The 27,828-nt window shown below is 39.2% G+C and overlaps 1 protein-coding gene across 1 annotated transcript; it reads left to right on the top strand.

Moving 5' to 3' along the window:
- Window positions 1–524: 524 nt before the first annotated feature.
- On the top strand, window positions 525–27,137 carry DNAJC3 (DnaJ heat shock protein family (Hsp40) member C3). The gene is made up of 12 exons (XM_053934028.1): window positions 525–732; window positions 5,873–5,983; window positions 8,957–9,081; window positions 10,093–10,167; window positions 15,890–16,042; window positions 17,336–17,517; window positions 19,470–19,589; window positions 21,377–21,482; window positions 21,578–21,698; window positions 25,463–25,595; window positions 26,327–26,475; window positions 26,905–27,137. The coding sequence occupies exons 1-12, from the start codon at window positions 651–653 to the stop codon at window positions 27,060–27,062; spliced, it is 1,515 nt and encodes a 504-aa protein (XP_053790003.1). The 5' UTR covers window positions 525–650; the 3' UTR covers window positions 27,063–27,137.
- Window positions 27,138–27,828: the final 691 nt, after the last annotated feature.

The raw sequence follows: 27,828 nt of genomic DNA, 5'->3' as shown, positions 1-27,828 counted from the left end.
CAAGGGAGGTTTAGGCTGTGTATTAGAAAAAGGATCTTCACCCAGTGGGTGTCTGGGCACTGGAACAGCTCCCCAGGGAAGTGGTCACAGCACCAGCCTGACAGAGCTCAAGAAGTGTTTGGACAATGCTCTCAAGCACATGGTGTGACACTTGGGGTGTCCTGTGCAGGGCCAGGAGTTGGGCTTAAAGATCCTGATGGATCCCTTCTAACTCAGGATATTCTGTGCTTCTGTGATGAGGCGAGACTGTATTTCCCAATCCGATATTCATTCTCTGTAATTCTCTGGGCAAATCGTTAACGACTTCTGACTCAAGGGATGTCAAGACGAGCAGGGCGGGAGCGGGCAAAGAGACAGGAGATGAAATGCAGACGCGGCCGGGCACACGTCCCCTGCGCCTTTCAGCAGGCCGGCCGCGCCGCCATGTTCAGTGAGGCACCGCGCCGGGGCGGGGCCGACGCGCCGGGGACGGGCGCGCTCGCGCCGCTCCCTCACGTCCGGCGGCGGGCGCCAGGCAGGGGCGGGCGCGCGCGGCGCGGCCAATCAGCGTCGCCCACGACCCTCCCCGGAGGAGCTGGAGCCGCCGCTCGGTTGGGCCCGGCCCGGAGCCGCCACTGTCGGGACGGGGGGCGGCGACGGAGGAGGAGGAGATGGTGTCCCCCTCTGCCTCCGCCGGGCGCCTGGGCTCCGCGCTGCCCTTCCTGCTCGTGCTCCTCGACCTGCAGTACCAGGGTGAGCTGGGCCGGGGTCCCTGTTGGCGGTGCGTTGCGAGGGGTACTGTGCCGCGGCCCGTCGGGGTTGGGCCCTCGGCTTTGGTGGCTGGTGGCTGGTCGCCCTCCCTCCGTCCCTCCTGTCGGGGCTGCGCGGTGTCCGCCATGGCGGCGGGGCGCACACCCCTCGCCACCCCCCCCCCCCCCCCCCCCCCCCCCGGGCCCGTGTGTCTTGAGCGGGGGCACATTTCGGGAAAGGGTGTGAGGAGGGAGGTACAGCGCTGCCACCTCATCACTCGGGGCTGTGGCGAAGGGTGCGTAACAAGGGCACGGCCGCTGCCGGTGACCTGTTGGGGCTAGTGGGAGATCCAGGCGGTGCGCTTGGAGGTGGCTCGCTGTGTGCGCGCTTCGCGCTGCCCGGCCTGCTCGCGGACGGGCTGGGGCTGCCGCCAGCCACTGTGAGGCCTCGGGTGCCCTGGTGTCCTCGAGTGCAGCTGTGTGACAGCATTGGCCGTTCTGTGCTAGCCGTGAATTTCGCACTCCCGTGTGGATTTTGTGTAGTTCCGAAGTTCAAAGGCTTTTCCAGTTGCCCTTCTCAACCGCAACCAGTATTAGTACCACACTTACAGATTCGCTGAGGCTTTTGATGGTTGCGTTGAATTTATTCTGTTTGTGTTTTGTTGTTATGGTTTCTGTTGTTTTTTTTTTTTGGTTTTTTTTTTTTTTTTTTCACCTCTCACCATTAGTATTTGAAGTTCAGCTTATCTGTGCTTTGTGCAGCTTGTTTACTTTCATAGTGCACTGCCAGCAACACCTGTGTAGCCAGACTTTTATTCACAGGCTGTTGTTAAGTTTCTAACTCTGTTGCAGAATGGTGGTTACAGTCAGGGTTTTACCTGAGGGGCATTCTTTACCTGCCAGTGGCAGATGGAAGTGGTACTGAAGCTGTCAGTAGTCAGAGAACGGCTATGGGCTTAAGGAAGATAGAGGTTAACATTAAAAATTCAGTTAATACACTAAATTAAAGAATACTTCAGCTGGCCAGGTGGCAACATACTGTGCCAAAGACGCCGTGCATTAGATCACGTACTGTGGTGTCAACTTGCCTTTTTTTTTTTTTTTTTAATATGCATTCTAGTAGTATTAGGAGACAAATAGTAACTTTTTTCAGAGTATACTGGTTTTTTCCCCCCTTAGATTGTGGCAGTGGTGCTCCTGCTGAGGATTCTTAATTTAGAGCTGCCAGCCTATTTCAAGTGTGTGGTTTAAGGGCTATTTGGGCTTAGAGCATTTCCTAATTTGGGGGAAAATTGTCTTAACTTCTGTTAATAAAGATGTAGAGTACAGTAATAGACTGAGAAGTGGTAGTACTGAATCTTATTTACTGAATTCACTAACTTTTTAGTAAATGATTTAATTTTTCGGAATATGTAGTTAGAGAATTTTTGGGGGGGGTTATGTTATTAAGTATCTAGATTTTTTTTTTTTTCCCCCTCATAAATATTACTGGTCTTTGAGCTCAAAGGTGTTAATAGTCACGTTTAAATTTGTATCTTGATGTCTTGGTAATAGAAGTCTGCCTTTTGTCATCTGATTCATGAATCTGGAAGAATCATTCTGTATTAACTTTGTGTCTCACAGTTGATGGCAGTGAATACTATTTATATCTGGCTAGTAAATACACCATGTAAAAACCATTTTTGATTCCTCCTCTTCACCTCAATTTGTGATGAATTTGGCAGAGATCCTCTTTTGGGAAGATTAATTCTTGATTGCTGTTTGTCCACACTAATCACAACAAAAAGAGGTGATTGAGGAGGACTAAAGAAGTGTTTCTTTTCCTCATCCCACCTTTTTTTTCACCCTAAGTTTGGAAGGGTTTTTTTTGCTTTCTTTTCCTGGACCCAAATGCAAAGGCTACTTGAGGGTGGGGCTTTTTTTGTCTGCCAGTCTTTGCTGTATTTACCAACTTCCTTTGCAAATGGGGAGGGAGTGAAAACTTGATGTGTGGAAGTTGCATATGGCTCTACTGCATACTCTGAGGCTCCTTGTAAACCTCAGAAGTGTTGCTTGTGAAACTGTTGGTGCTTGTCCACATATTACTTAGTTCAGTGTAGTTTTTGAAAATCATGTTAGCAAATATATCTAAAGCAAAGACCAAACTGTTGAAAAATAACAGCAAACTTAAGATTCAGAGTCATTCTGATAAAAAAAAAGTTACAAAAGCAGGATCTCCCAGTCTCCTGACAAGATAAGGCAATCATTAAGTTCCTCTATGGGGGAAAAAGAAAGGTTTAGATGAATGTGATTAAGATTAATGGCATGCATGCTGCTTCCTTGTCGTTGAAACAACTGGTTTGGGTACACAGTAGGAATTAATTCTGTTTACTTTCATAATTTTGTTACTCAGCTTGAGAACAACATGTAGAAAAAAGTAGGTGGAAATTCTACAGGGGGGAAAACAGGAGCGTGTAGACTAATGTAACATCTTGAAACTATTCTCAAGTTGCAGGGCTTTGAGTTCTTTGCAATGTGGATGAGACCGATTATACAGGGATATAGTTGAAGTCTGTAGACTTAGGTGCCTGCATATTAGTACCAATGATCCTAATAAAACAAAAATCTTACCAGGAAGCTATAATTTATTTGAAGTGAGTTTTTAACTGGAAAAAAAGGTCAGCTGCCCCTACTTATCTTCCTCACACCTTCTGATTGTTGTCCCTTGAATTGTCAGGGTTAGTAGCAATTTTGGTTAGTACCAAAATTATATGGGAATAGTTTGGGATTTCGTGCTTGTTTGGTTTCTTTGTGTTGGTTTGGCTTTTTTTGACTCTTAGACTCTTGCCCCAGACTTGCAAGGACTACAGGCTCTGAATTTATCCTGAATATTTGGCTTAACAGCTGGGCTCATGTGTATGGTAGTTTGAGGCCCAGGGTGAATATTTAACACTTAGGCAGTCTTAAGGAATGATTCTCAAACTAAAATACATGGAAGTTTTTAAAAATAATGGGAAAGTTGCACATCTCTTGGGTAAATTTAGTTTCTTGGTGGAGCATGCAGAGCTTCTTCAATTGGGCCTGTGGTATCCAGCTCACCAATGCGTGTCTGTTGGAATGAGCTCTGTGGGGTGGGGTTTGGGGTTTCTTTGCTCCTTTGCTTCTTAGGCTCATTCCCAGACCAAAGAGTGCATAGGTACCCAAACAGGTTGCAGGGAATTTGAGTCCTTGGACTCCTGTGCTTATGTTATCAGTTTTCAGATGTCTACTGTCGCTGCTTTATTTAGAGCAATTGTTTGCCTACAGCCAGAAAATGAATAAGCAATAGATTTCTGTGAATAAACAGTCCAACTATCGGGTCAGTGCAGAGTGTTGAGTAGTTATGGTAAATGTCACTTTTCGTCATGGTTAGGCTGATAATGCAGGCTGCTCCTGGAGATTCATGCACCAATTTATGATGTTCAGCAACTTGCAGAGCTGAGGTTTAATGTATAGGTTAATATATAGTTTAATGTATGTCAATGTTTAATGTATTTTACAGGAAATCTAGAAGACTTCACAATTTGCTTCTTTATTTATCCATGTTGCTCCTGCTTTTATTACTTGGTTGCTATCAGTGGTCACCTTTCTCATTTGTTTTAGTAATTGTCTTCATTATTTTCAAGGAAAAAGATGGCCCTTACACCTAAATATTGTGTAACTGTATAACTGTACTGTACACAAGATGTTTGAAAGACACTACATTGTGTAGGTACATCTTACTGTGGGAAAAATATATTCTTGGAGCTATCCTGATGTGACTGAATGTAAAACAAGGATGCTTGAGACTGTGGGAATTGAATGCCATATTTGGGTAGATGGAAAGTTCATCAAAGAGTAATTTATAGCTCAATTCTAGGATAACACTCCCAGCTGACAAGTTTTAAAGATTTCAGGTACTTGTGTGTGGGGAAACACAGGAGGCATGAAACTGAAGAGATTTTAGTTGGTATTAGGTCACGTTAAATCCTTCAGTCTGTTTATAGTTTTATACTTGCTTACTGCTAGCATACTTCCAAAGCCAGGGAAATTTGTGGTGAGGTTTTTTTTCAGTTCTTAATTTTTTCATTGTGTTTCTTATACTTGCTTTGTCATTTTAAAGGACACTGGACTGCTTGATGATTGAAGCTTTACGTTAGTGAAGGAAAATGGGCAAGGAAGAATGTCCTTTTTTACTGCAAATTAGACACATAAAATGGGAATACATTTCTTACATGCCTAGAATTGACTTTAAAATGAATAATTTAGTAAGATCCTCAAATAAAAATTATTTATCATGTAGGCAGTTTTTACTCCATCAACTTAAACAAAAAATATTCACTGTAAATTTGGGACTTCATGAAGTAATTTCCATTAACTTTTTTTTTTTTAAATTTGCTTTCTATCATTGTTCTAAAACAAATGAGTTGAAGACCTTGAATCCAGCGTGCTGACTTATTGTCAGTCTTTTAACAGATAGAACTTTCTCTAGTGGATGCAGAGGGTATTTTGTTCATTTTAGTATAAACAGCTCAAGGATTTTCTTATAATGTGGAATTAAAGGAATTATGAGCTATGTAATGGAGTAGAAAAAAAAAAATTATGATCCATGGTGTTGAGAGTGCCTATAGCTAAAATCGTGATGATTTGGTGATAAGAAATTACTGTTTGTTCATTAGAAATACGTTGTTGTTTAACCACCTTTCAGTGTGAGACGTTTGGATATACTTTCCTTCAGTCGGTTGTACTGTAACATTTTTATTTGGATTCTAAGAAACAAGTTTGGAGTGCTGCTACATTTTTGTATTTAAAGTGCCTATCTGAATCAGCTCAGTGCAAAACCTGAGTGAAATAAGTTATAAATCATTGGGTTTTAATATAATGTGCTTATTCAGGATTTCAGTATATTGCCTTACTTAAATCTAGGCATACAGTATTCCTCTTAATAAATGAATTTTTTTCTAGTGTGAAAGTTTTTTAATAGCCATAAGCTGGTGGGTAATTTGTAGTGGAATTCTGCTGTGATCTGAAGACTACAGGAAACAGGATGAACGAATGGTTTGTTACATGTATCGTATTATCACTGTATTTGTTTGCTGTAATCAAACTATTCATTCAGAACCTTGATCTTTTTGTTGTTCTTTAAGGAGCTGAGTGTGGAATAAATGCAGAAGTAGAGAAACAACTTGAAATGGGGAAGAAATTATTGGCTGCTGGACAGCTGGCGGATGCTTTGTCTCACTTTCATGCAGCTATAGGTGCGTATCTCAGGGAGGCGACTCCTGTACTGAAATACCTTTGGGTGGGCTTTTTCCCACTGTTTGCTTCATTAAATATCCTGCTTTCTTGCAAATTGCATTCCATGAATCACAGAAGTTGGGCTATCTTTATACAGCAGTTTGGACAGAAGCCAGCAGTAGAATATTTGTGCTTTGGTTTTGATAAAAGAAAACTGTTAAATTAACTACATGATACATAAACACTTAAGTCACTAGAAGCTAGCTGTATGAAAGGAATTATAATTGACTGATATTATTTGATGTGGTATTCCCTGTCTGTCTAATCCCATCAAGATCAGGTTTCATCTTTATGATGTTTTTCAAAGTATGAGTATGTCTTTGAAAGGCTGGCTTTTTCCATGCTTTTTCCTATCCAGTGCTGTAAATAATTCGATGTTTAAAATAGTCGCTCTCTCGCTTCTTATTTTTTCTTAATTAAATCTTGAAGTAGGCGATACCTCAATAAAACTGATGCTGCAAGTTTGAGATACTGAATTGGCAGCAGAGACCAAAATTGTCCCTCTCTAGTAGTCAAATAGTGAGTTTATACTTGTTTGATGTTCTGCATTTTCAACAAACTGAGAAGTTAAATGTTTGATTTTAAGTGTCTTAAAGCAACTTACCTGATTAAAATCCTTTAATTGAAGTGTAGAGACAGTACCAGTAAAGAGCAGTGTCCATTAACATTACAGATTCTTAATTGTATGGTGCTGTTTTAAGTTATTGGACTTTGTTACAATGTGTACAAGTGCATTTTTTTTCTCTGTGAAAAGACTATTACTAGTATGTTATACATTGATGAGTCATACTTTTGATACTTTTTTTATTTATGCCTTGGTTTAATAGTGAGATGCAAACGAAACATTGGTTGCTTCTGAATTATTAATATTTTCTTTGCATTCTCCAAGATCAATTTCCCTTATATAAAGAGAATGGAAGAGGCAACTTCCTTTTTTTTTCTTTTATGGAAGTTCTTTGTTCCATCTAGATGTAATCTGTTACTCCTTTGGTTTGTATTGCTGCCAAAGCCTTCCTCTGCACAGGTAGTGCTATGGCATGATTTTTTCCTTTATTATTGGTTGGCAGACTTGAACTTGGATTGGGTGAGGCGACCAGTTCAGTGTGTGGCTTGTGCAGGTGCTGATGGTTTTGTAGGGGCAGCAGTGATGTGAGGTGCCTGCATGAGTGAAACCCACTGCTTTGCCAGCTGTGCTTGAGCAGCTTGTAGAAGTATGGTGTGACGACCTCAGTTGTGACCTTTATGGGATTCTTAGTTGGATGCTGATTTTAGCCTGATTGCCTCATTTTCATCAGACTTCTTTGGATTTTGCCTTTTTGAAAAGATTTTAAGCATGATTTGCCAACTGTGCTTGTGAGGAGGTTAGAATTCTTTCTTGGCTGTACTGCATCGTTGTAGACTGTGAGGTAAATAGATTTTTCTGTCTTGCCTCAGCCAGTCTATTTCTGTTTTTTTTTTTGCAAACATCTAAAATAGAAGAAAACTACTGTCCATATTACCTATCTTTAGTTAATTTTCAACTCTTTCTTCAATCCCAGCTTGTGCTTTCTGTCTGTGTAGGTGTCAATTGCTGTTCATTACTGTTGCTGGAGTAAGACAACTTACTCCAGCAACAGCAATGAACAGCAATTCGTTGCCTCATTTTACTGAGGCAAAACAATCTGTCAGATAATCATCTGCTGCTGGAATGTGCTTTCTATTTTAGCTCTTTCCTACCTTTCATCCTTTGTGTATTAATGAAGTTCCTTAATTTCAGCTGTCGATTTGTATGTAGCCTACACCTTTAGGACTCAATGCTGCCTTTTTTTTTAAGGGCCTGACATACAAAGAGGCATACAGCATGGGAGTGCCTATTAAATTTCAGCTCTGGAGATTAGCATTTTCACAACCAAGGTATTGTAGAGGAAGAGTGCAGATAGCTTTTTCAGTGAGAACTGAACTAGTGTTTTGGTAATGAAGGTGGCCAGCTATGAAACTTCATTGCTGATCATAAGATTTTTGGTGGTGCTATTCCATTTATTTTGAAGTTCAACTTTAACCTCAAGTGATGTGAGGAAGAAAAATACTGCTTCTGTTCCTCAGATATGGATGTTCTTGTCTGCAAATTCTAGATTGATTATTATGTTTTTAATAGTATAATAAAAGGTTTCCTGTATTCCAGCATTGGGTTGTTTCGGTGATTGAAGTTACTTTTCCTTGAGAGCCCGCAGTAACCTGTTTCTGTGAAATACTGCATAGAGAAGAATGTTAAGAGTAATATTCTTGTTTTCAGAGACTGATGTTTGCCTCTTGTACAGGAGTATGTGCTAGCTTGGAGAGTATTAAAGTTGCTGGATCTTGGAATTTTGACCAGGAGACAACATGGAATGTGTGGGCCCTGAAGTTAGCCTTCATGTTGATAGCGTGTGTGCATTTGTCTGCTGGTGAGAGGGAATGTTGATGCTGACTTTATTACTAAAGAAAGAAGTTGCTGATATTTCCATGAATGATATAAAGAGTTTGTGTCTGTGTTGACATTGCACTAACATATTAGTAATTTTGGGAATATTTGCATTTATCTGATATGGTGATCAGCAGTTGGGCTGGAAAATGATGAATTAATGTCCTTTGAAATGTAGGCCTGCAGCTGGAGGTAAACTGCATTAGTATGTAGAGGTGGTTCTCCTGTATAAAGCTGAAGAACACATGCATATTTGATCTTCACTCTCAATTACTTGGCATTTACAGTATTTGTGTAATCTTTATTGTTAAATAATTAAACTGCATAGAAAATACTGGTTGCACAATGTTGCAAATTTTGTCTTATTAATGTATACTATTATTTCCAGTAGCTTAAAAGTCAGATGATACATTTTTAGTCACTACTGTTCCACTGTACCAGAAATTTCAGTAGCGTTGTGATAGTATTCTGATTACTGTTTGCTCATTTGCAGAGGGAGACTCTGAGAACTACATTGCTTATTACAGAAGAGCCACAGTGTACTTAGCCATGGGCAAATCTAAAGCAGCAATTCGCGATTTAAGTAAAGTGGTTGAATTAAAGCAAGACTTCACATCAGTAAGTATTACTGGAATTGAAGATTGTTCAAATGTAAAGAAAAATCTGCTTCAAAGAAGGTTTGGGGTTTTTTTCAGACTTTGCTCAACAGGAATAGAGAATACATTATCCCTCAGAGGGCTTTAAAGTGGGTAAAATAATAGCAATGGTGTATGTGCCTTAATTTGCAATGATGTTGAGTACAGTTTAGACAGTTATTTGAAAAACTACAAGTTTTATTAAGTTCATGGATTTATGCTGAACACTTCTCTCACTTGTGGTTATTCTGTTGTTCACCAAGGCTTTGCTATTTGGGACAGGGAAAAGAAAGCACACAGATGCCTCGGGGGTTTTTTTCCTCTTAATCAGCATTAGATTTGAGGTATCTCCACAGTAACTGTCCTAATCTCACTGCATTCCTGTGTGACTATTGCAAGTTTGGATTTGCTTACCCCTTTCTCCATTCTGTGTACAATGGAGACTGCCTCGCTAGTTGTAAACTGGTGCTGGAATCCTCTCCAACTGATTCTCTCACATCCCTTTTTTTTGTGGGCAGTGGCATGTCCTGTATAGTTGACAATAAAGAAGCAAATATTAACTTCATTGTTGTATGAATAGATTCGTATTAGAAATCAAAGTGTTCTAAATCATTGACTTGTCTTTTTACATAGCTTCTATTATTCTGAGAGTTTAATGAAATAATTAAATGTAGGAATTGTTTATTATTTCTGCTCTTTATTTCATCTGTGAGCAGTAATAATCAGGAAAGTGGTGTAAAGTCACATTCACTTTGATTTATGAAACTTCTCACGTGAGTTCTTTTCATAAAAATTGTCTGCTTTTTGCCCCTCAGTTTTGGTGCAGAGCAATCCTTTGCCATTAAAGAGGCCTTATAGGAACATCATTAAATCAAAAAGACAAAGAATGGGTGTCATGATCCCTGTTTCAGCTTTTTAGCTATACTAAAATGAAACTTGTGTTCATACTTTGCTCAATTCCCATTTGTAAATAAAAAGTTATGTTTCATTTCAGGCAAGATTACAGAGAGGACACTTACTGCTTAAGCAAGGAAAATTCGATGAAGCAGAGGATGACTTTAAAAATGTGGTAAGTTGGAGACCAGTGTTGATCTACATCACTACTTTTAAGGTTGGGTTCTGAGCCGAGGTCACATCTGAACTCTGATGCTCTATAGAGTATATTCTATCTAGGCCTGAGTCTGTCTTTCCTGTTCTTTGCAGGCATAGTAGCTGAGCAACCCTGTATGAATAAATGACCAGTGAAGTTGCAGTATAGTGATGCAAATGAAATGGGGTGTTGCCTGAAACAGTGGAGCACTTTGCAAAGTCTTTCTTGTGTGTGCCTGATACTTCATGATCTCTGCTTGCTTATAGCTGAAGGGAGCAGCCTTCATTCAGAAATAAGTGATGTGGGACTCCAAGTATGTAGTTGAACTCTGGTTTACATCACTGTATTGATGTCTCCCTGGGAAGTCACTAGGGGCATCATGGATCAACCTTTGCAGGTTCCTATCTCTTTTTACTGGTTGCAAAAGCATTTTTGACTCTTAATTGTGGTATTCACTTACCCTTTGAACAGAGAGACACAGACTTTCCCAGGAAAATCCTGGAGAAGTCTGTGTCTCTTTCTGTTCAAAGGATATGTGAATACCACACTTAATTTAGTCACTGAGCAGTTAAATCAGTACATTTCAGTGGCATCCCTCTGTCTCCTAATCTGCAGAGTTCTCCATCTTCATGAATGTCTGACAGTACTTCCTCTCCATGATCAGGAATCGTGCAGTTTCCAGCTAAAAGTAGTTGGATATTACCCACCTAAAACTCACTTGGGCTGTTTTTAGTTTTGATGGGTATTTTGTGCATTTCAGCCCTATGCTGCACAGGTAAACTGATCTAACCCCAGAAAAAAAAAAACCTCAGAGAATGTGAATGTAGATTTCCTCTCTATTGCACAGAATTCATGTAAATAGGAGTATAAATAAGATACATTCTTCATTCTTGCTTGCTCTTCAAGAGTTGCTAGTTTGAACAGCTGGTGTGTCCCTTAAGCCAAAATAAGAAGAATTTGCAAAGTAGCAGATGCTGTCTTGTTGGCTGTCTCTGAAGAGAGTGATGAAAAAAGAAGTTGTGTGGTCCAGGTTGCAGCTGTTTAATGGAAATCTTACTAGTAAGTGTGGATGACAAAACTGGATTGGTTATCCTGTATATTCTGCCGGACAGCTACGAGGATTGGCTCTTGCGGGTAGAAATGTAGCAGGCAGTTCTTGTGTCTGTAGCAGAGCTCCAGCAGCTTATTCTGAAGTTCATGTAGCAATGGCACATCTGGCTGCTTCTTCCTCAGGAATGTGTGGTCTGATAGCAGCGAAGCCCTGCTGTCTGCAAATGTGGGAGAGAGACATTCAGCTTGGATTAACTGAGGACACAGTTGCTGCAGTAACAATTATGTAGTGTCAGGGTTGATTGTGAGTCTGTGTGTGCATCTCTTTGCAGTTACTGTTTCTTGAAGTATTACTTAATGCTGCATGTGGAATTATTTCTCCAGTCAACTGTAAAATATCCTATTGCCAAACCTGCTGCAAAAATTTATTTGCTGCCTTTGGTCAGTCAGATAGTTTCAGTACTCAATCAGGCTTTAAGTCTGAAGTAGAACAGAGTTTCTTCCCAGAAGCTGATTTAGGAAAAGAGTGTATTAGTCCTCAATCTGACTTCCATTTTCCTTTGTTCTATGAGCAGTGTTGTCTGTGTGCTTAGAGTGGTCTGTTTTGAAGGGCGTAATTCTCAATTAAGTACAGTATATTCAAGTAAAATGAGTAAATATTAAAGTAGTAATTTGCAATAGGTTAAATTATTCATATGGGGAGTGGATTAAATTGTGCTGCGTACCTTGAAATCTTTAAATAGAATACCTATTTCTTTGAGAGGTTTCCCTTGTTTTCTAAATCTTTCAGATTTCCCATTCCTTCTCTTGTAGTCGTGTTCCTTAAAAGGCATCTCAGTAGTTTAGGAGATGCAGTCATTTTTGAGGGAGAGAAAGCAAGAAAATTCAGCCCATCTAAAGGAAGGGAAGGATGACAGGTAAACTTTTGCAGCTTGTAAGACCAATGACTTTGTGTAGAACTTAAAGAAACCATTGTAACTGTATTTCATATAAAACAGTAAACCTATCCTTTAATGTGTACTTCTGAAAAGAAAACAAAATTCATGTCCTCAAATTATTTCTATATAATTTCATAGTATCAGGAAGAAGTTTTGTGGTGAGCACCCTAAATATCTTTAAATGATTGATTGCTAAGCAGCTTCTCTATATATTCGTGCCCTCTCTGGCATATCAGTACTGGCTGTTTTGTGAGGTAGTGCTGGTGTGAGAGCAGGCAGTGGAAATTGCTAGCAGCAAAGGATGCAGTATTCCTTTTTGGGAGCAGAGCCTCTTGAGATTCGGCCTTCGTGTTTTATTTTAGCTTTTTTTTTTTTTTTTTTTGTACTCTGTACTTTCCTGTTGGCTGAAATTCGTCATGAGGTTTGGATAAGAGGGTGTGATTCAGACTTTTGCCTTCACCTATTAAGCAGTACTACATTTCTAGAAACCTCTCATTTAGGCCAGCAGATGAATCAAGCTGATTAAATTTTTTACATGGGTCAGGTTTTCCACATGAAACAAGGAGTAAGCAGAGTTCCTTTGGTGATTTTACAATGTTGTTGCACATGCTATATGAATAGTAATTATTTTTCTGCTATGACTTTGGTTTAGTGTTCATATGCTTTAATATCAAGTTCCTTCTGTTTGGGTTAGTGGTTTCTGATTAATAGAAGTCAGCAGGACAGATCTGTGGGTGCATCAACATTCGTGTCCAGGGCCTCAAGCCATGGAATGTTTATTTTACCTGTAAACGTGAGATTTTTACTGAAAATAAAAGGGATTCTGGCATACTTTTGTTGATGGAAGGCCTTCTGGAAAGGTGACAAAAACAATGCAAATCCTGGCAGCCCTGTGTACGTGCCTTACCGTGTTGTCAGTGATTCTGCTTATGTTCTAGAGAAAATGACAAGCATTTGAGTTGGTGAATTCTGTAAAAGGTAAAGAATTAGAGCAGAACTTCTGCCTTGTCTATTGGAAAATGAGGAAAGGACCAAATTGTTATATTTCTTTTAAATTCTAGTATTTTTTAAGACTGACTGTAACACTCACAGTTGCAATTTATTGCAATAAATACTGTAAATGAAGATGTCCTAAATACACAATTCTGTCTGCCTTGGAAGAACTAACACTTCAAAACTTGACACTGAAGGCACTGCTTGTAGTTCCACTAGATGTCAGCCAAGACCAAGTGACTGAGCTCTGTACAGCTGCAAATTGCTTTCTCATCTAAACCCTTGCCTGTTGCAAAATACATTGGACAAGAGCTTTCCGTGGTTGGTTGTTATGTATAATAGTACTGTTTTGGATTTAGGTGGGAGAGGCCAGCTTATGGCACTGTAAGTAAATCAAATTGGGTTAAGTTACTAGGCAATCTAGTTGGGTGTTTGAGGCTCTCTTAACCACATCAGAGATATTTAATATAACCTTAGATATTGCCAAATACATTCCTGTGTGCTACAGTGATCATCTGTAGCTTCCAAGCTAAAGAATAAAAGGTATTTAAATATTTCCTTGTTGTTTTTTTGTTTTTTTTTTAATCTGTCTGTCATTTTAGCTGTGTTACCTGATACGTTACCAGTGCAGGGCTTTCCTCTGTGCACTGTCCTTGAGTGCATGGATGTCTTGATGTTAGATAGCACAAATCATGGAGATTCCCTCAGTTCCCTTCAGGATGTTTTTCACAAGCTGAATGAACAGGCTTCTTTTTGCTTTAGTTAACATTACTGATTTAAACATCATAGCGATATGCTAATTACTTAATAAGAGCTTATGAGTTTGTATTTTCATCATACTGTAGTACACACTCAATGACTTCCGTTTGTATGATACCTTGAAAAATTTCCCTGTCTTTAACTGGACATGTTGTGTTACCTAAAATTACCTAGGATGATTTGCTCAAATGGTCTTGATTACTATTGGACTTGCCTCCATGATTGTAATGTCGCTTTTCATATTCCACTGACATTTTCTCCAAATACATTACAGGAAACATACTGTGAGTCTAAGGAGTGTGGTGTTATCACAAGTTTTTATGGAAGTGTAAGGCTCATCCATACCAAAGGCTCTTCATTTTTAAGAAGAAAATGCTGAGAAATTAAGGAAGAAGTCAAACAAGTCAGCTGAGCTGGAACTGAAGAGTTCAGAACTTCAGAGAGTTTTGTAGACTTGGTACTTTTTGAAATTACAGGTGCAGAAATTTGCCTCTGCTACAAGCTCCAGATTTTAGGGAGAGAGTGGATGCACAGCATCAAGGGCTTATAGGCAGAGATCTAACTGGAAGAAAAGCTTTGAGACTTTTATTGGGAATCCTACAAAGAAAGAAAAATTTTTGATCACATTCCTCTCCTCTTGCTGAAAGAGAGTGTAAGGAATAAAGGAGAATTTTCAGGTCTAACTTGATTTTTGCTAGGTAAAATGAAAAACTGCATAAGGTTTGAAAAGATTTATAAAGAGGAATTGAAGGCAAAGTGTGGGACCTGTGCATGATTTCGATGTATCATTTAGACTCTTTCCATTCATATATTCAAGTGGTAGAACCAGGGGAAACTCTGGTAAAGGACTTCTGAGGACTAAAGTTGAATTACATTAGAGACATAAGCACAAAATACATGTGTTTCAAGAACTTACTGGTGAGAAGAAGGGAAGAGGCCACTTCAAGATAAATGGGGAAAGAAAAAAGTATTGGGTATCTTTGAGTGACTTTAGTTGACATTCTTCTGTGTAGAGAATGCAAGATAATAAAAGTTCTTATTTAAAAACAACCAAAAAAATAGTCATGCTGATTTGTCCCTTTTAAACTTGGAAGTCATTCTGATCAGCAGCAAGTGTGAAGCCAGTGCTTCTTTCAAGCTACAGTAATGCTACAAATTCCATGACTTTGCAAGGGAACGGCTGAGATTCTTTCTGGCTGTATGTATCTTCCTGGATGATAGTAAAGTTGCGTGAAAGATCTTTTTAGAAATTTTCTTTGAAAAGATAAACCTGCCTAAATGAAAAAGGCAAGTACAATGTAATGACTTCTGCTTGCTCAGAGAGAGGGGCTAGAGAAATGAGAGTTCTTGTAGACAAAACGTTAGACTCGTATAAAACTATGTAAGAAACAGAATGCATGACTGCCCAGCTGAGTCTTTTCCCTGGTTGTAGCCATTTAACTTGCTGCTGCAGCCACTTTTTGTGAGGAAAATGTAAGAAACAAAACTTCAGAGTAACAACTGTCTGGAACATGTTTCATTTATTTCTGTCATGAAGTTATAAATACGTATAGTGCTTAAAGTGAGAGATGCAATTATGCCATGTGGTTACACTGTCTGCTCCTCCTCAGGAATACAGCATTTAACAGCTGATAGCAGAGGTGAATTAATTAGGTTACAAAAAGGTCTGCAATGTCCAGCAGGTGATGGGGGACAGTGACTGTTGTGTATGATGTGTCCAGTGATGATTGATCAAGTATGAAGAAATGAAGAATTGGATTTCTGACTTCTGAAATCTTGCATTGAATCTCATAATGTTTCTTTCTTCTGAAGTTCAGACGTAGAAATGCTTCCAGTGGAGTTTTGAAACTCATTTTGATTTATTCGCAGCTTTAGTCAGTTCTCCATGATATGATTATTAATGGGACTGAAAGAGGTCCTTGCACAAGCATTTGAGTCTCTCTCCTTGTTCATGTTTGCAGCTCAAATCCAATCCTAGCAATAATGAGGAAAAAGAAGCCCAGACTCAGCTGACAAAATCTGATGAGCTGCAACGCCTACATTCACAAGCATTATCTGCCTACCAGCAAGAGGATTACGGAGCTGCTATTTCTCTTCTTGATGAAATCTTGGCAGTAAGTGTTAAGTCAAATGGTACTGTGAAAAGAAAGTAAGAGCTTCTGACATCTGTGTGGTTTTGTTTAATAGTTTCTTTACTGATGTGAAAATAACTTCGGTGTAACTGGTTTAGTTTTGCTGAGCACTGTGGGTCTGTAATAGTGTTGGAGAGAGGAGAGGGCTGAGCACTAGCCGCAGAAGAAGTCAAAATAATAGTTTGTCTTAAAGATACTTCAGTGAAACTTCAATTACAGATAACTTTATTGACTATACTTCCCTGTTTTTCTACAATTTGGTATTCTTGCGGAAGCTGGGAAAAAGTTTTTCTGCAATCAGTGAGGTTCTGCCAAGTATAGGAGTTACAGGTTTTTTTAATCTGGATTTTTCATTGCACATATGCAGACAGTTTTTGCCTTGAGAAAAGGAAGTAAACAAAGATTAAAAAAAACCCCACAAAAATATAGATAGCTAGCTGAATTTTCATCTTGTTCCTTAAGTATCTGTATTTGTTGAATCTTAGTGGGTATAGATAGCCTGATAGTGCAAGTGTAAATAACTCAATCATGTGGGCATTTTGTGTCATACAGCAATGTACTAAAGACAGTTAACTGCTATGACTGCACATAGAAATTAGTGCTGTTGACTTGGAGTTTACAACCTCAGAGCTTTTGGTGATGAAATGGCCACAGTACAGGAATTGGTTTATGGGGAGGCAATGTGGAAAAGCAGGAAAGCTTCCTCTAAGAGGATCGTTTCCAAACAGCTGATAAGACTTACACAGATTTAATTCCCTAAATCAAATTTTGATAGGCAGTTCCTCATGAGTAATTAGTTTTGCCTTACTGTGACAATTTTACCTCTCTTTATTCTTTAAAATCCAGATATTAAGGTCAAACTTGGAGCTGCATCTTACCCACAGGCTTCTTCCTAGAGAACAACCGACAGCTTGGTCCTTGCTGTTCATTACCTCTATTCTTTTGGGAAGATAAAATAATTTATGATTCTGATATCCTTTCCTGGAGACTCAACAGACTGTCCTAGTTTAAGCAATGCCAGTAGATTTAATTCATCTCTCTGCATGAGTTCATTGCATCATTTACAAAATTTTCAGGCCTTTGTTTTTCTATTTGGGCAGGTGCATCACAGCATCCACCAGGAAGCAGAGATGCTAATTTCATGAGCTCTGCATGCAGCTTGAATCTTATGCTGTTGCAGTTGGCAAAGTGAAATTAAATGGGATTTTTCTTTTGGGGAGGAAAAGAAGTGAAGTGTTATGGACCAAAAACAAGCTTTAATTTTGATTTCTCAAGGTTTGTGTTTGGGATGCAGAGCTACGGGAACTTCGAGCAGAGTGTTATATAAAGGAAGGGGAACCAAGCAAAGCCATTAGTGACTTGAAAGCTGCTGCCAAATTAAAGAATGATAATACTGAAGCCTTCTATAAAATCAGCAGAATATATTATCAGCTGGGGGACCATGAATTATCTCTCAGGTAATTTTACTATTTGTTGTAATCATTATAATTGAGAGAGAAAATATAATTATATAGGTAATGATAAACCATTAAGTATCTCTTGTGTGACATTTGGATGGAGAATCAACTGTGGTCTAGATCTGATAAAGGGAATTCCTTTCTAGAAACTAAGAGTTAGCAGTGAAGAAACCCATTTTTGTTCTTGGCAAGACCAACCATTGATGGTTCCAGGCATCTTGTTTCCTTAAACAGAAGCCAGAGTTCCTCTCCACTGGAGTTGCTTACAAGTGCTGTTTTCATTGTATTTCTCCTAGAAGGAAGCGCTTCTCTAAATTTCCTGTAGTGGAGCTTTTTTTTAACCTTTAACCTTAAGGTTAAACCTTAAGGAAGGTTGAAGTTAAGCTTGAGATACAGGGAGAAGATGTATACATTCAGGTTACAAGCTTAAGAATAAATAAAAAGTACAGAAGTGTCCAAGTGTGAAGAGCTTGGGGTGCAGAGCTGTTTGCCTCTCATTCCCAGAAAGTCCTGGATGACTTTTTGATAATGCCCTATCCTTTTATTCATACTGAGTTAAGTTTAGGGTCTTATTCCCATATGTCCCTAGTCAGTCTGGCAGATAACTACACTTGCCTAATCTGGACTGTTCAGTTCTGTGTCTAGCTGCACAAATGATGGAATTCTTCCTATTGCACAGAAGTGGTTCCTGTGCCAATCATAATTTCAGATGTGCTGCCTTCATCTCCAGAATCCCTTCCAATATGATTTCTGCCACAGAATCCCTTCAATAAGGTGAAGAGAACTGAAAAAGCCTGTGTTTCTTTCCTTGGCAGATGGAAACTGTATGTGATTATACTTGCAGAAGTTAGTTTTATAGCTAGCCAAAAGTAAACATTAAAGTAATTGGTTTGCATTAGGCATTCCCTTTCCAGAGCCTACTTAATCTTGTGAGCTCATAGGTCACTTCTGTGATGACTTCTGGTAGGTGACCATCACTTTGCCCAGTGATTTCAAGTATAGGTGGCATTTAAAAGCACAGTTGAGGGCACTGTTGAAGAACAGAGTGGAATCAGAAAGAAACAGAAAAGCCTCTTTCCTTTATTCTTACCTGATACCATTAATTTTTGCATCATGAGATATGTTGAGAAGGAGTTCCATAGCTCTTGGACTTGTTGGGTGCTATCTCCTGTCCTTACATTAGTTTCTTCCTCTTAAAGGCCTAATTATTTTCAAATAATAAGATATTTTTGTCTGTGCTTAGGAACAAAGTAAGATTTTGTAATCTCTTCCTGAAATTGACATAGTGGTTGTGCTATAATAACTCTATGGGATCCAAAACATTTATTCCATCTTGAGGTTTTTTGGTTTGCATTCTGGAGGTTTTTTGGTTTTTTTTTTTTTTAGACTTTGGACTATTTTGAGACATATTTTCCCTAATCAGAGTCTGATTAAATATTCTTCACAGTGAAACATCAGCCTCAGGCTTGGCTGAGATTCCATCAAGGAGGTTTGTGTCTTAGCTGAGCTTTCGGTTTCAAGCAGCACAAAATACACTTGAATGTAGGAATTTTGTAATATATCTGAGTTACAGTTGATGGTAATTCTCCTATCTATTCATCTGATAACTGCTGAATATCATTTCCTTCACAGAGTGCCTTTTTCTTCAAAGGTATTTTTCAGCTCTTTAGTCAGTTATGAATGTAGCATTTAATCTTTTGTGTGTTTGGCAATACAAAAGAATTAAAACCAAACCCAGGTAAATATCCCTGTATATTTTGGAAAACTCTTTTTGGTCTCAACTTTATATTAATATGTGGATGAAGGGAGAGATTTGTGAAAGAGCTTGACTGTTGTTCTGAACGGTTTATATATGCTGCATTGTGTATCCAGGTAAAATTTCATAGTATGTGGTGACCTAGGCGTGGTTTTTTTTTTTTCTTTCCCCCTTCTCTTTACCTCCCTGTGAAAAGTGAGGTCCGGGAGTGTCTGAAACTGGACCAAGACCATAAGCAATGCTTCTCTCTCTATAAGCAAGTAAAGAAACTCAATAAGCAGATCGAGTCAGCAGAGGAATTCATCAGAGAAGGCAGGTAAGTATTTACTGCTATATTAAAGGAATAAAAAAAAGAGAAAAAAACCCCACAATTGAGGCACCAACTTACTGATTGAGGAGCTGATTAAAGTGATGATTTTTGCATGTGTCAGTTGAAGTGGGTACTGAGCAGAGCTCTCAAATTACAATTAAAATAAATATTGACTTGCATAGCAACTATTCTATTCTGATTTCTTCTGATGCCACTGTGTCCCTTTTGCATACTTAACTTCTTTCTGCAGCAGGTAGTAAGACAAACTTAGGGATGGGAGTTTTCAGCTCTCGTATATTATTACTCAGCACTGATGAGACCCCAGCTGAGCACCGGGTTCTCCAGTGCAAGAGAGAAGAAGCTACTGAGAAAGTCCAGTGATGTTCCACTAAGATTGGAGGCTGGGAGCATCTCTCTTCTGCAAGGAAAGGCTGGGGTGGCTGGCAGTGTTTGCTCTGAGACTTGTCTGCTACAGAGTGATTTCATCCATGTACCTTAAGGGAGGATGCAAAGAGGGCAGAGCCAGGCTCTGCTTGGTGGTGTTCTGTGATGGGATCAGGCCAATGGGTGCAAATTGAAACATGAAATTCCCTTTAAAACATCAGAATCTGTTTTTTACACTGCCTCATTTCCACTGATGCAGGTTGTCCAAGGGGGTTATGGAGTCTCCCCACTTTAGAGTTATACAAAAGCATTTTGGACACAGTTGTAGGTAGATTTCTAGAGGTGGCCCTGCATGGACAGTGGGGTTAGACCAGATGATTTCTAAGAGTTCCTTCCAACTTCAACTATTCTGTTGAAAGGACCATATCTTAAGATGAAAACCACTTAGTAACTCTGCAGTGCCCTTGATGGCAGAAGTGGTTCTGACAGATAAGCTTTTTTTCTTTTATGCACCCTGTTAAATGATAGACAGTGCCTCTGTATTCTTGTAGTTCTTGCATTACTTCAGTTTTGTGTTCTCAAGCACATGGCATCCAGCTGTCCACATGAACAAATCATTAGACATTGTCAAGGTGGCTTTTTTAAATTAAGTACATCAGGAATGTGAAAAAGCACAACTGTTGCCAGTTTTATTAAGCCAGAAGTCTGTTTGGACTCTTTTCACTTATTTCATCCAGCATCAGCAAAGTTTCAGGGAGCCTGAGAGCTTGCATTTCTTTAACTTATAGCAACCTGTGGATTCAATCTCACTCTTACATTTTTAGGTAAATGTTTTAATCTGTTTCTCGCTCAAACCATGTAACTTTAGCATTTTGAGGCCTTCACAGCAAAATAACACTTTACTGTGTGACTTACGAAGAAGAAAAGGAGAAAACATCTGCCTGATTAAAACTGGCATAAGGAGCTTTTTTGTACCTCTGTGAATAGGTACCTTTTGTAGTGTGCAGATAGTCTGGACTCTTACTGTGAGCACAGAACTGAGTCCATCTCAGGTATCAGTGGGGGAGATGCTTATTTTGAAATGCAGTGTCATTTGCAGGAGGCAAATCTGGAGACCCTTGGCTGTGCATGGTGATGGATGGCTGTTGTTACCTTGTGCATAAGCCTGATAGGCCTAGTGCCTGCTCTTCTGTCTCTCAGCACAGAAAAGAGAATGGGAATGTAATTCTTGAAGTGCCTGCAAGTTTTCTTCATACTGTTGTTTCACACCTCGCTTTCAAGGCTATTAAAGCGAAAGTCCTTCGATAGAAGGATGGGCGAGTCTGTGAATTTTAAGAATTTTTAAATAAAATGCAACACCCTAAGATAGTGATTACATCTCATGATATTCCACTTTATGATTTAAACAGGTATGAAGATGCTATCAGTAAATATGAGTCTGTAATGAAAACTGAGCCAGAAGTCCCAATTTATTCTACTCGTGCCAAAGAAAGGATCTGTCACTGCTTATCAAAGGTAATTCTGCTTATCTCCCTCTGAATGTCTTCAACTCAAACATGAAATAAAACTTCCACAACTACATGAGTTTGGTTTTACTTTTGCCTCTCTAGAATCAGCAGGCTACAGAAGCCATCAAACTTTGTTCAGAAGTTCTGCAGCTAGAACCAACCAACGTGAATGCCCTGAAAGACAGAGCAGAAGCTTATTTGCTAGAAGACATGTATGAAGAAGGTACATTTGTATGCCATTGGCACATACTTAATCTGGATGTTTAAAGTGTAGTCAGCATTTCAAAGGCTTTTTTTTTTACCATGCGCTTTGATTTTACACCATGTTATCCTTAATTAGTCCTGGTAGTTGCAGATTTACAAAAATACTTGGTGGTAAATTTGTCTTGATTAGTCTACGTGGAATATACTTGTTTTATCTACAGCAGAGTTGTCTTTACAACAGTGGACTGTGTTTGGGATGTTTTATGAGACTATGCAGCTTACTCAGCTCAGAGATGTTTTATATAATCAGCAATGCCACAGAATTGCATTTAGAGGTAAAAGGTAATTAGTGTTAGGGTAACGTAAATCCACTTTAGGAGCTCCATTTTCATGTCTTGAGATGGCAGCATGAAATAATACTGTTTATTCCCTAGCATGTGCTGAGGGCAGAGGAAGGTAACAGCCATTGCTTCTCCTCCATGGATCTCTGTAGTGTTGTTCAGAGGAAACGGATTCTATTCCTGAGGCAGCATTTTCCATATGGAGATTCTGTACGTTGCATCCTATTACATGGAGTGATAGAAATGACCTCTTAAGATTATCCAGCCATTAACTCAGCACTTCCAAGTCCAATACTGAACCGTGTCCCCAAGTGCCATATCTGCATCACTTTTAAATACCTCCAGGGAGGGTGGCTCAAACTGTTGTGAATTGGAAGAAAGAAAAGTTTTGTAGCAAGGTTCTGCACAAATGCAGCCAGCCAGCCTGGTCTTGTGCTGGGGCAAATACCTGCCTGTTACAGGATGTAAGGAAAAGAGAGGACATACCTGGACTCTGGGAGAGCTTATTTCCTGTGTTGGTGCCTGCTGGGCTTGGCCTACCCTGGTTCCAAGTGAAGAACCATGCTAGAGCAGAGCTGTGCTTCTCCAGACTGTGTAACATCTCCTGTGCCTTCCTCCTGCCCTTGACAGCAGCGAGGTGCATGTAGTTACACTCTGCCTTCCAGCAGTGCCTCCATCAAGAGCATTACAGCCAGCCCATTACTGTTCATCTGCCTGGAGGTGTCTTCATTTATCTTTTGATGGCTGGTTTCTCTTTGCCATAGAGAACACAAGCATAGAGAGCAATTAAAATTGTAGTCTCATATTTAAAGGGGCAAAATGATTCTCATTCTTCCCTCAAAAAATTTTTCAAGCTGGAGGCACCTATTTTCCTGTTAAAGGTAGGAAATTTCAAAGTACTTGTAATTCAGAACTTTGAAGGTGATTATTGTTAAGTGTTCAAGATGCAGTTCACTTTGTATAGCTGTGTTCATGAGATGGTTTTAATTACTTCATAATCACATGGGAGCCAGGGTTTGTCTGCAGAGACAGATGTTTAATGACTCCATTTCTGGCATACCTTGTAAGTACAGGAGTCTATCTGTCTAGAGCACAAGTTTTGTCAAAAAAGGAAAAAATCTGCCTTGCTGTTTCAAAATTGGTCAGATCATACTAATTTTTGTGTTTTCTTTTTTTCTCCTCCCGACTACTACGGTAGAGGTTTCAGTAAGAGCATAAAGTGGTTCTGTTGTTTCTCTAACAGTCTTGGCATGGATGTAGGTTGTCTGCAGTTACTCATGTTTGATAGGAAATTGGCCATTATTCCACATACAGAATTAATCTGTCACTGTTTTAAAAACTCAGGCAAAATACCAAAGCCAGCAAAATTGTTTAGAGATAGAATATGATTACCTTTTGAGAGATCATGAAGATTCTTGTATTGAAATAGCGAGAGTTATATAGGACTGAAGTATTTAAACTGAAAGTGACACTGGGAAAGAGTTGTTCCTTTCATGTCATGGAGCAGGATTAAAGGAAGCTTTCTGAAATACCAGGCCACTAAGAAGCAACAGTGACTCTTCTGTTTGCTTGTGAGGTACTACTGCTTCTAGAAATAGTGACTCAAAAGAACTGATTAAATATCTCACTTGACATACTAGGAATTAATAATAAGTCTCCTGGCTTCATAACAAACTTGTTGTGGTCATGAAGTTGCCATCCTTCTCCACCTGATTCCAACCTTCACCCCTCAGATGGAGAGAGCAATTAGCTCTCTGAAAGAGGAAAATCCCTACACTGGAGTGTACCATCAAAATTAAAGAGGGAAAGTGCAATGTGTACTTGCAGAGTGTGCTGGATGCATTCCCTCTGCAGTGTGCCGCACTGAAACACCTTCCCTTGTGCTTACTGCTTGCAGTCCTTAAATAAGGAAATTGATTCAGAAAAAAAGAAGAGAAATCGGATACTGCCATGGCAAGTAGTTGACCCCTGAGCAGGTTTTCCATGATGGTACTGTAGGTGATGTGGTGCTCAGAGAGGCTGAGCAATGTGACCTGCGTTTGGCAGGACATTCTACTAGCCCCTCCTAGTATTACCTGAAGCAGATGAAGTTCAGTGGGGCTTAACATTATTGGAGGAATAAAGCAGCATAATGAAATCCCTGCATTTTCACTGCTTTTATTAGTTTTGATAGCACATATTCAGCACACATATTAGGGAACACTCCTGTTTTGGGTTTTTTTTTTAATGGTTGGACAAATTATTAAAAATACCAACAGAAGCCAGAATGCTTTAAACAGTAAAGGTGGTGTTCTGTGATGTTAAAATGAATAGAAATTTTGTTTGGTTTGTAGTAGCCTAGGAAATTGTTTGGGCTCTGGCAATACTTTTTGGAGGTTTTTTTTTTTTTCAGTAACTGAAACAAGATTGCAGTGGTATCAGATGTCTGGGTAATACAAATTCATTAGCACTTCCTGCTGTCTTGCTCAGAAACAGTGAAAAACAAATGTAACACCTGCTGAGAAATAGCATCTGCTTGGAAATAATCTGATGCAAGTACTTTGTCTAACTTGAAAAACCTAAGAGACTTGGATCTGCGAATGAGACCTTGAGGATTATTATAACAGTGAAAGAAGAGCAGTCTCATTAAAGACTTCAACTTGCTTCCCTTGATAAATTTTGATAATAAAGGATATATAAACTTGGTGTCTTAAGCACTTGCAATAATAATAGAATTTACTTAAACAAGTGTAGACCTCAAATTTTTTAAATATTTTCTTCTCTTCCTTTCATTCCTGAGAAATGAAACTCTTGAAATAAAAGAGAGAGCATGCCTTTGGAAAAAAAAACCACTAAAATATAACTACATATTTTGCATGCAGAGGTGTAAAACGCCAGTATTTACCTTTTGCTAACAATATGAACTTACTGGTAGTCTGAAATCTGTCTTTATAGTCACTAAAGAGGAAGAGACTTCCTATTGTGTTGATTGAGTGCAGACTTGGAGAGAAGAATGAATATTCATTTAAGGACTTCGGTTAAATCATCCTTGAGTTGAACAACAAAGTGAGACTAATGTGCAGTAGGCTTTTCAAGTACTAATTGCTGAATCTTTCTTCTTGGTTTCTGTTTCTTCATCCCAGTCCTAGATACTCATTTTGTTCATGCTTGTGACTGTAGTAACGTCCAGACCTACATTGGTACCCTCCCTTCTTTTTCATTTCCCACAAGTGTGACAAACCTGAAGAAAGAAAATTTCCTAATTCATATGTGAAAGTGAATTTCCTCTATTCCAAGATTTTCTAATTTAGGGAAAAAACCCCAAAACATGTCAAGTTGAAACTACAGTTTTGCTGTTTATATATGGTAGTAACAAAGCTTCAGTTTTGTTGAGTGGCTGAGTTCTTGAACTGGAAGTTTGTAGAGTAGTAAAACATTTTTTCTTTGACTTTTTTAATAAAAGCTATTAAAGACTATGAGACTGCTCAAGCCAATAGTGAAAATGACCAGCAGATTCGGGAAGGGCTGGAACGTGCCCAGAGAATGCTGAAGCAATCACAGAAGAGGGATTATTATAAAATCCTGGGAGTAAAAAGGTGAGATACTAATTCCAGAGATGATGATGTTAGGTGGTTATTTAAACCAGTACTTCTAGGGCTGATCACTTGAATTTGTTCTGCTGAGTGTTAATTTTTGCTCTGTATGTTGCTATCTTCACTCTTCTGCTGTACTAATTTTTAGTGTTCAGCTTGTAAAGTGGCATTTGTTTACAAATCTTTTAGAAAGAATGGAAAAACAACAGCAGGAAGAGAGGAGAAATAGTATAGATGACTCTAAGTCATATGAATTAGATGGGGAAGAAATGAAGACTGGCAAGAATTACTAAAAGTAACAAAAATTGTGGCAGATAGTGTGATAGATTGGAAGAGTCTGGAAGGACTGACTGAACAACTTCCCTTGCTAATGAGGAGCAAGCAAAGTTCTGAACTAGTATTGGTCATCCTTCCAATTGTGAACTAATTTGATCTGTTTTTTGTTATTCATCAGTCCTCAGACTGAGAACTATATTCTGCAGAGTCACTGGCAGTAGCATCTTTCCAAGAGAAGTATATGGATGGTAAAGGAGGGAGTGAGGAATCTTGCTTAAGGTTATAACTTCCTTCCTTTGTTTTGTGTAAAGAGTCTTCAATGACACTTGCAGAAGGTTAACAGCACCTCATAACTTTCTTGATGCCCTTAATTAGTGTCTCAGTGTTTAAAATAAACTTCATTAATGTGGCATATGAGCAATCAGAAAATGAAGTTACCTGTAATTTTATCCATCTAGAAATGCTCGAAAGCAAGAAATCATAAAAGCTTACAGAAAGCTGGCATCCCAGTGGCACCCTGATAACTTCCAGAGTGAGGAAGAAAAGAAGAAAGCAGAGAAGAAATTCATTGATATTGCAGCTGCTAAAGAAGTCCTCACTGACCCAGGTAATGATGCAGTGGCTTCTTATTTTTACTTTTTTTACATCAAGGTCGAAACAAAAGTGTAAGTCATAAGAAGCATTTCAGCTTCCCTTTTTCCCTTTCTGCCCTTACCCATCTTGAGAAAGCAGTACACTAATGCTTGTATCCAATCTGTGGCATGAAGTCAGATGTAATCTGTACGTATTGTGTTTCAGTAACTTTCGTTAAAAGTCAAATAAAAATTACATTTTGAAGGTCTCTTCCAGGGATAACATCTTGTAGAGATTTCTAGGATTGACTAACTCTGGATATACTTATGTCAAGGATATATGTGTCTCCTTCTGCTTCAAGTGCTATTGCAAACTGCATTTAGATTATAACAGCAACTGAAGTACTCTGGGGAAATCCTGTTAGTACTGTGCCATGATTCCACCTTGGTTTTGTTTCCTCCAGAAATGAGGCGGAAGTTTGATGCGGGAGAGGACCCACTGGATGCGGAGAGTCAGCAAGGTGGCAACAACCCTTTTCACAGGAGCTGGAACACGTGGCAAGGATTCAACCCCTTTGGTTCTGGAGGAGGACCATTTACATTCAAATTTCACTTCAGTTAGAGCCAAGACTGTTTCTGGGTGGCTGCTGCTGTTTTTTACTTAATTCATTGAAAAATAAAAAGTCTCTCAGTTCAAGATGCAAAATCTTAATTCCTATAAAGTTGTCCTTAACCCAGAGTCTTACTGCACTAGAAGAAAACTCCTTTTTTCTTTCATTGGGTTTGATTTGTGATGAGCTTGACAAGCTCACACTGATGGGGGTTGTATCTGCTGGGGATATGCAGGACGTGTTTATTTCTACGGATGGAAAAACCAGTAAGATGCTACTTAGGACAACACTTAAAATTTAGAACTCAAGTATATGCTTAAAGATAAAAATGCATGTAAATATTTTTCTGGATTGGGGCCTAATAAACATGGCAAGTAGTAGTTACAGTAGTCTCTACGTTAACAAACTGTTGGTTGTGCTCAGCAGAATGATCCATCTCCCAGTATTTTTAAGAGGAAATCCAAGTGACCACCTGCTGGATTGGTGTTGGCAGTGCCAGAGGTGGGGAAGAGGCTGTGCACTGAACCAGTCCCAACAATCACTCTGGACAGAGAGTGCTTGGAAGTAACTGTATCTGAAATACCTGCTCACTTTGTTGTTCACTAACCTGAAATTAATTGGGGTGATTTCCTTGGTGGAATTGTCAGCAGTGAGGTGGGGATGGGGCAGAAAGACTTGTTTTTCAGAACGTTTCTGATTGTGGTTTTGGGTGTTTAGGTATGATTTTTGAGTAGTTTGCACTTCAGCAAAATATCTGCTTCAGATTTGAGCAGAAAA

The sequence above is a fragment of the Vidua chalybeata genome, chromosome 2 (genome assembly GCF_026979565.1).
Source record: "Vidua chalybeata isolate OUT-0048 chromosome 2, bVidCha1 merged haplotype, whole genome shotgun sequence".
NCBI lineage: Eukaryota > Metazoa > Chordata > Aves > Passeriformes > Viduidae > Vidua > Vidua chalybeata.
This window is presented reverse-complemented; position numbering and strand designations above follow the sequence as displayed.

What these genes read in the sequence shown, in the direction of transcription:
- DNAJC3 (XM_053934028.1), top strand. Translation starts at nt 651, where the DNA reads ATGGTGTCCCCCTCTGCCTCCGCCGGGCGCCTGGGCTCCGCGCTGCCC. An exon ending in CCTCGACCTGCAGTACCAGG is followed by an intron (nt 733 to 5,872) that starts GTGAGCTGGGCC and finishes TTGTTCTTTAAG; the next exon opens with GAGCTGAGTGTGGAATAAAT. An exon ending in AGAAGTCCTCACTGACCCAG is followed by an intron (nt 26,476 to 26,904) that starts GTAATGATGCAG and finishes TGTTTCCTCCAG; the next exon opens with AAATGAGGCGGAAGTTTGAT.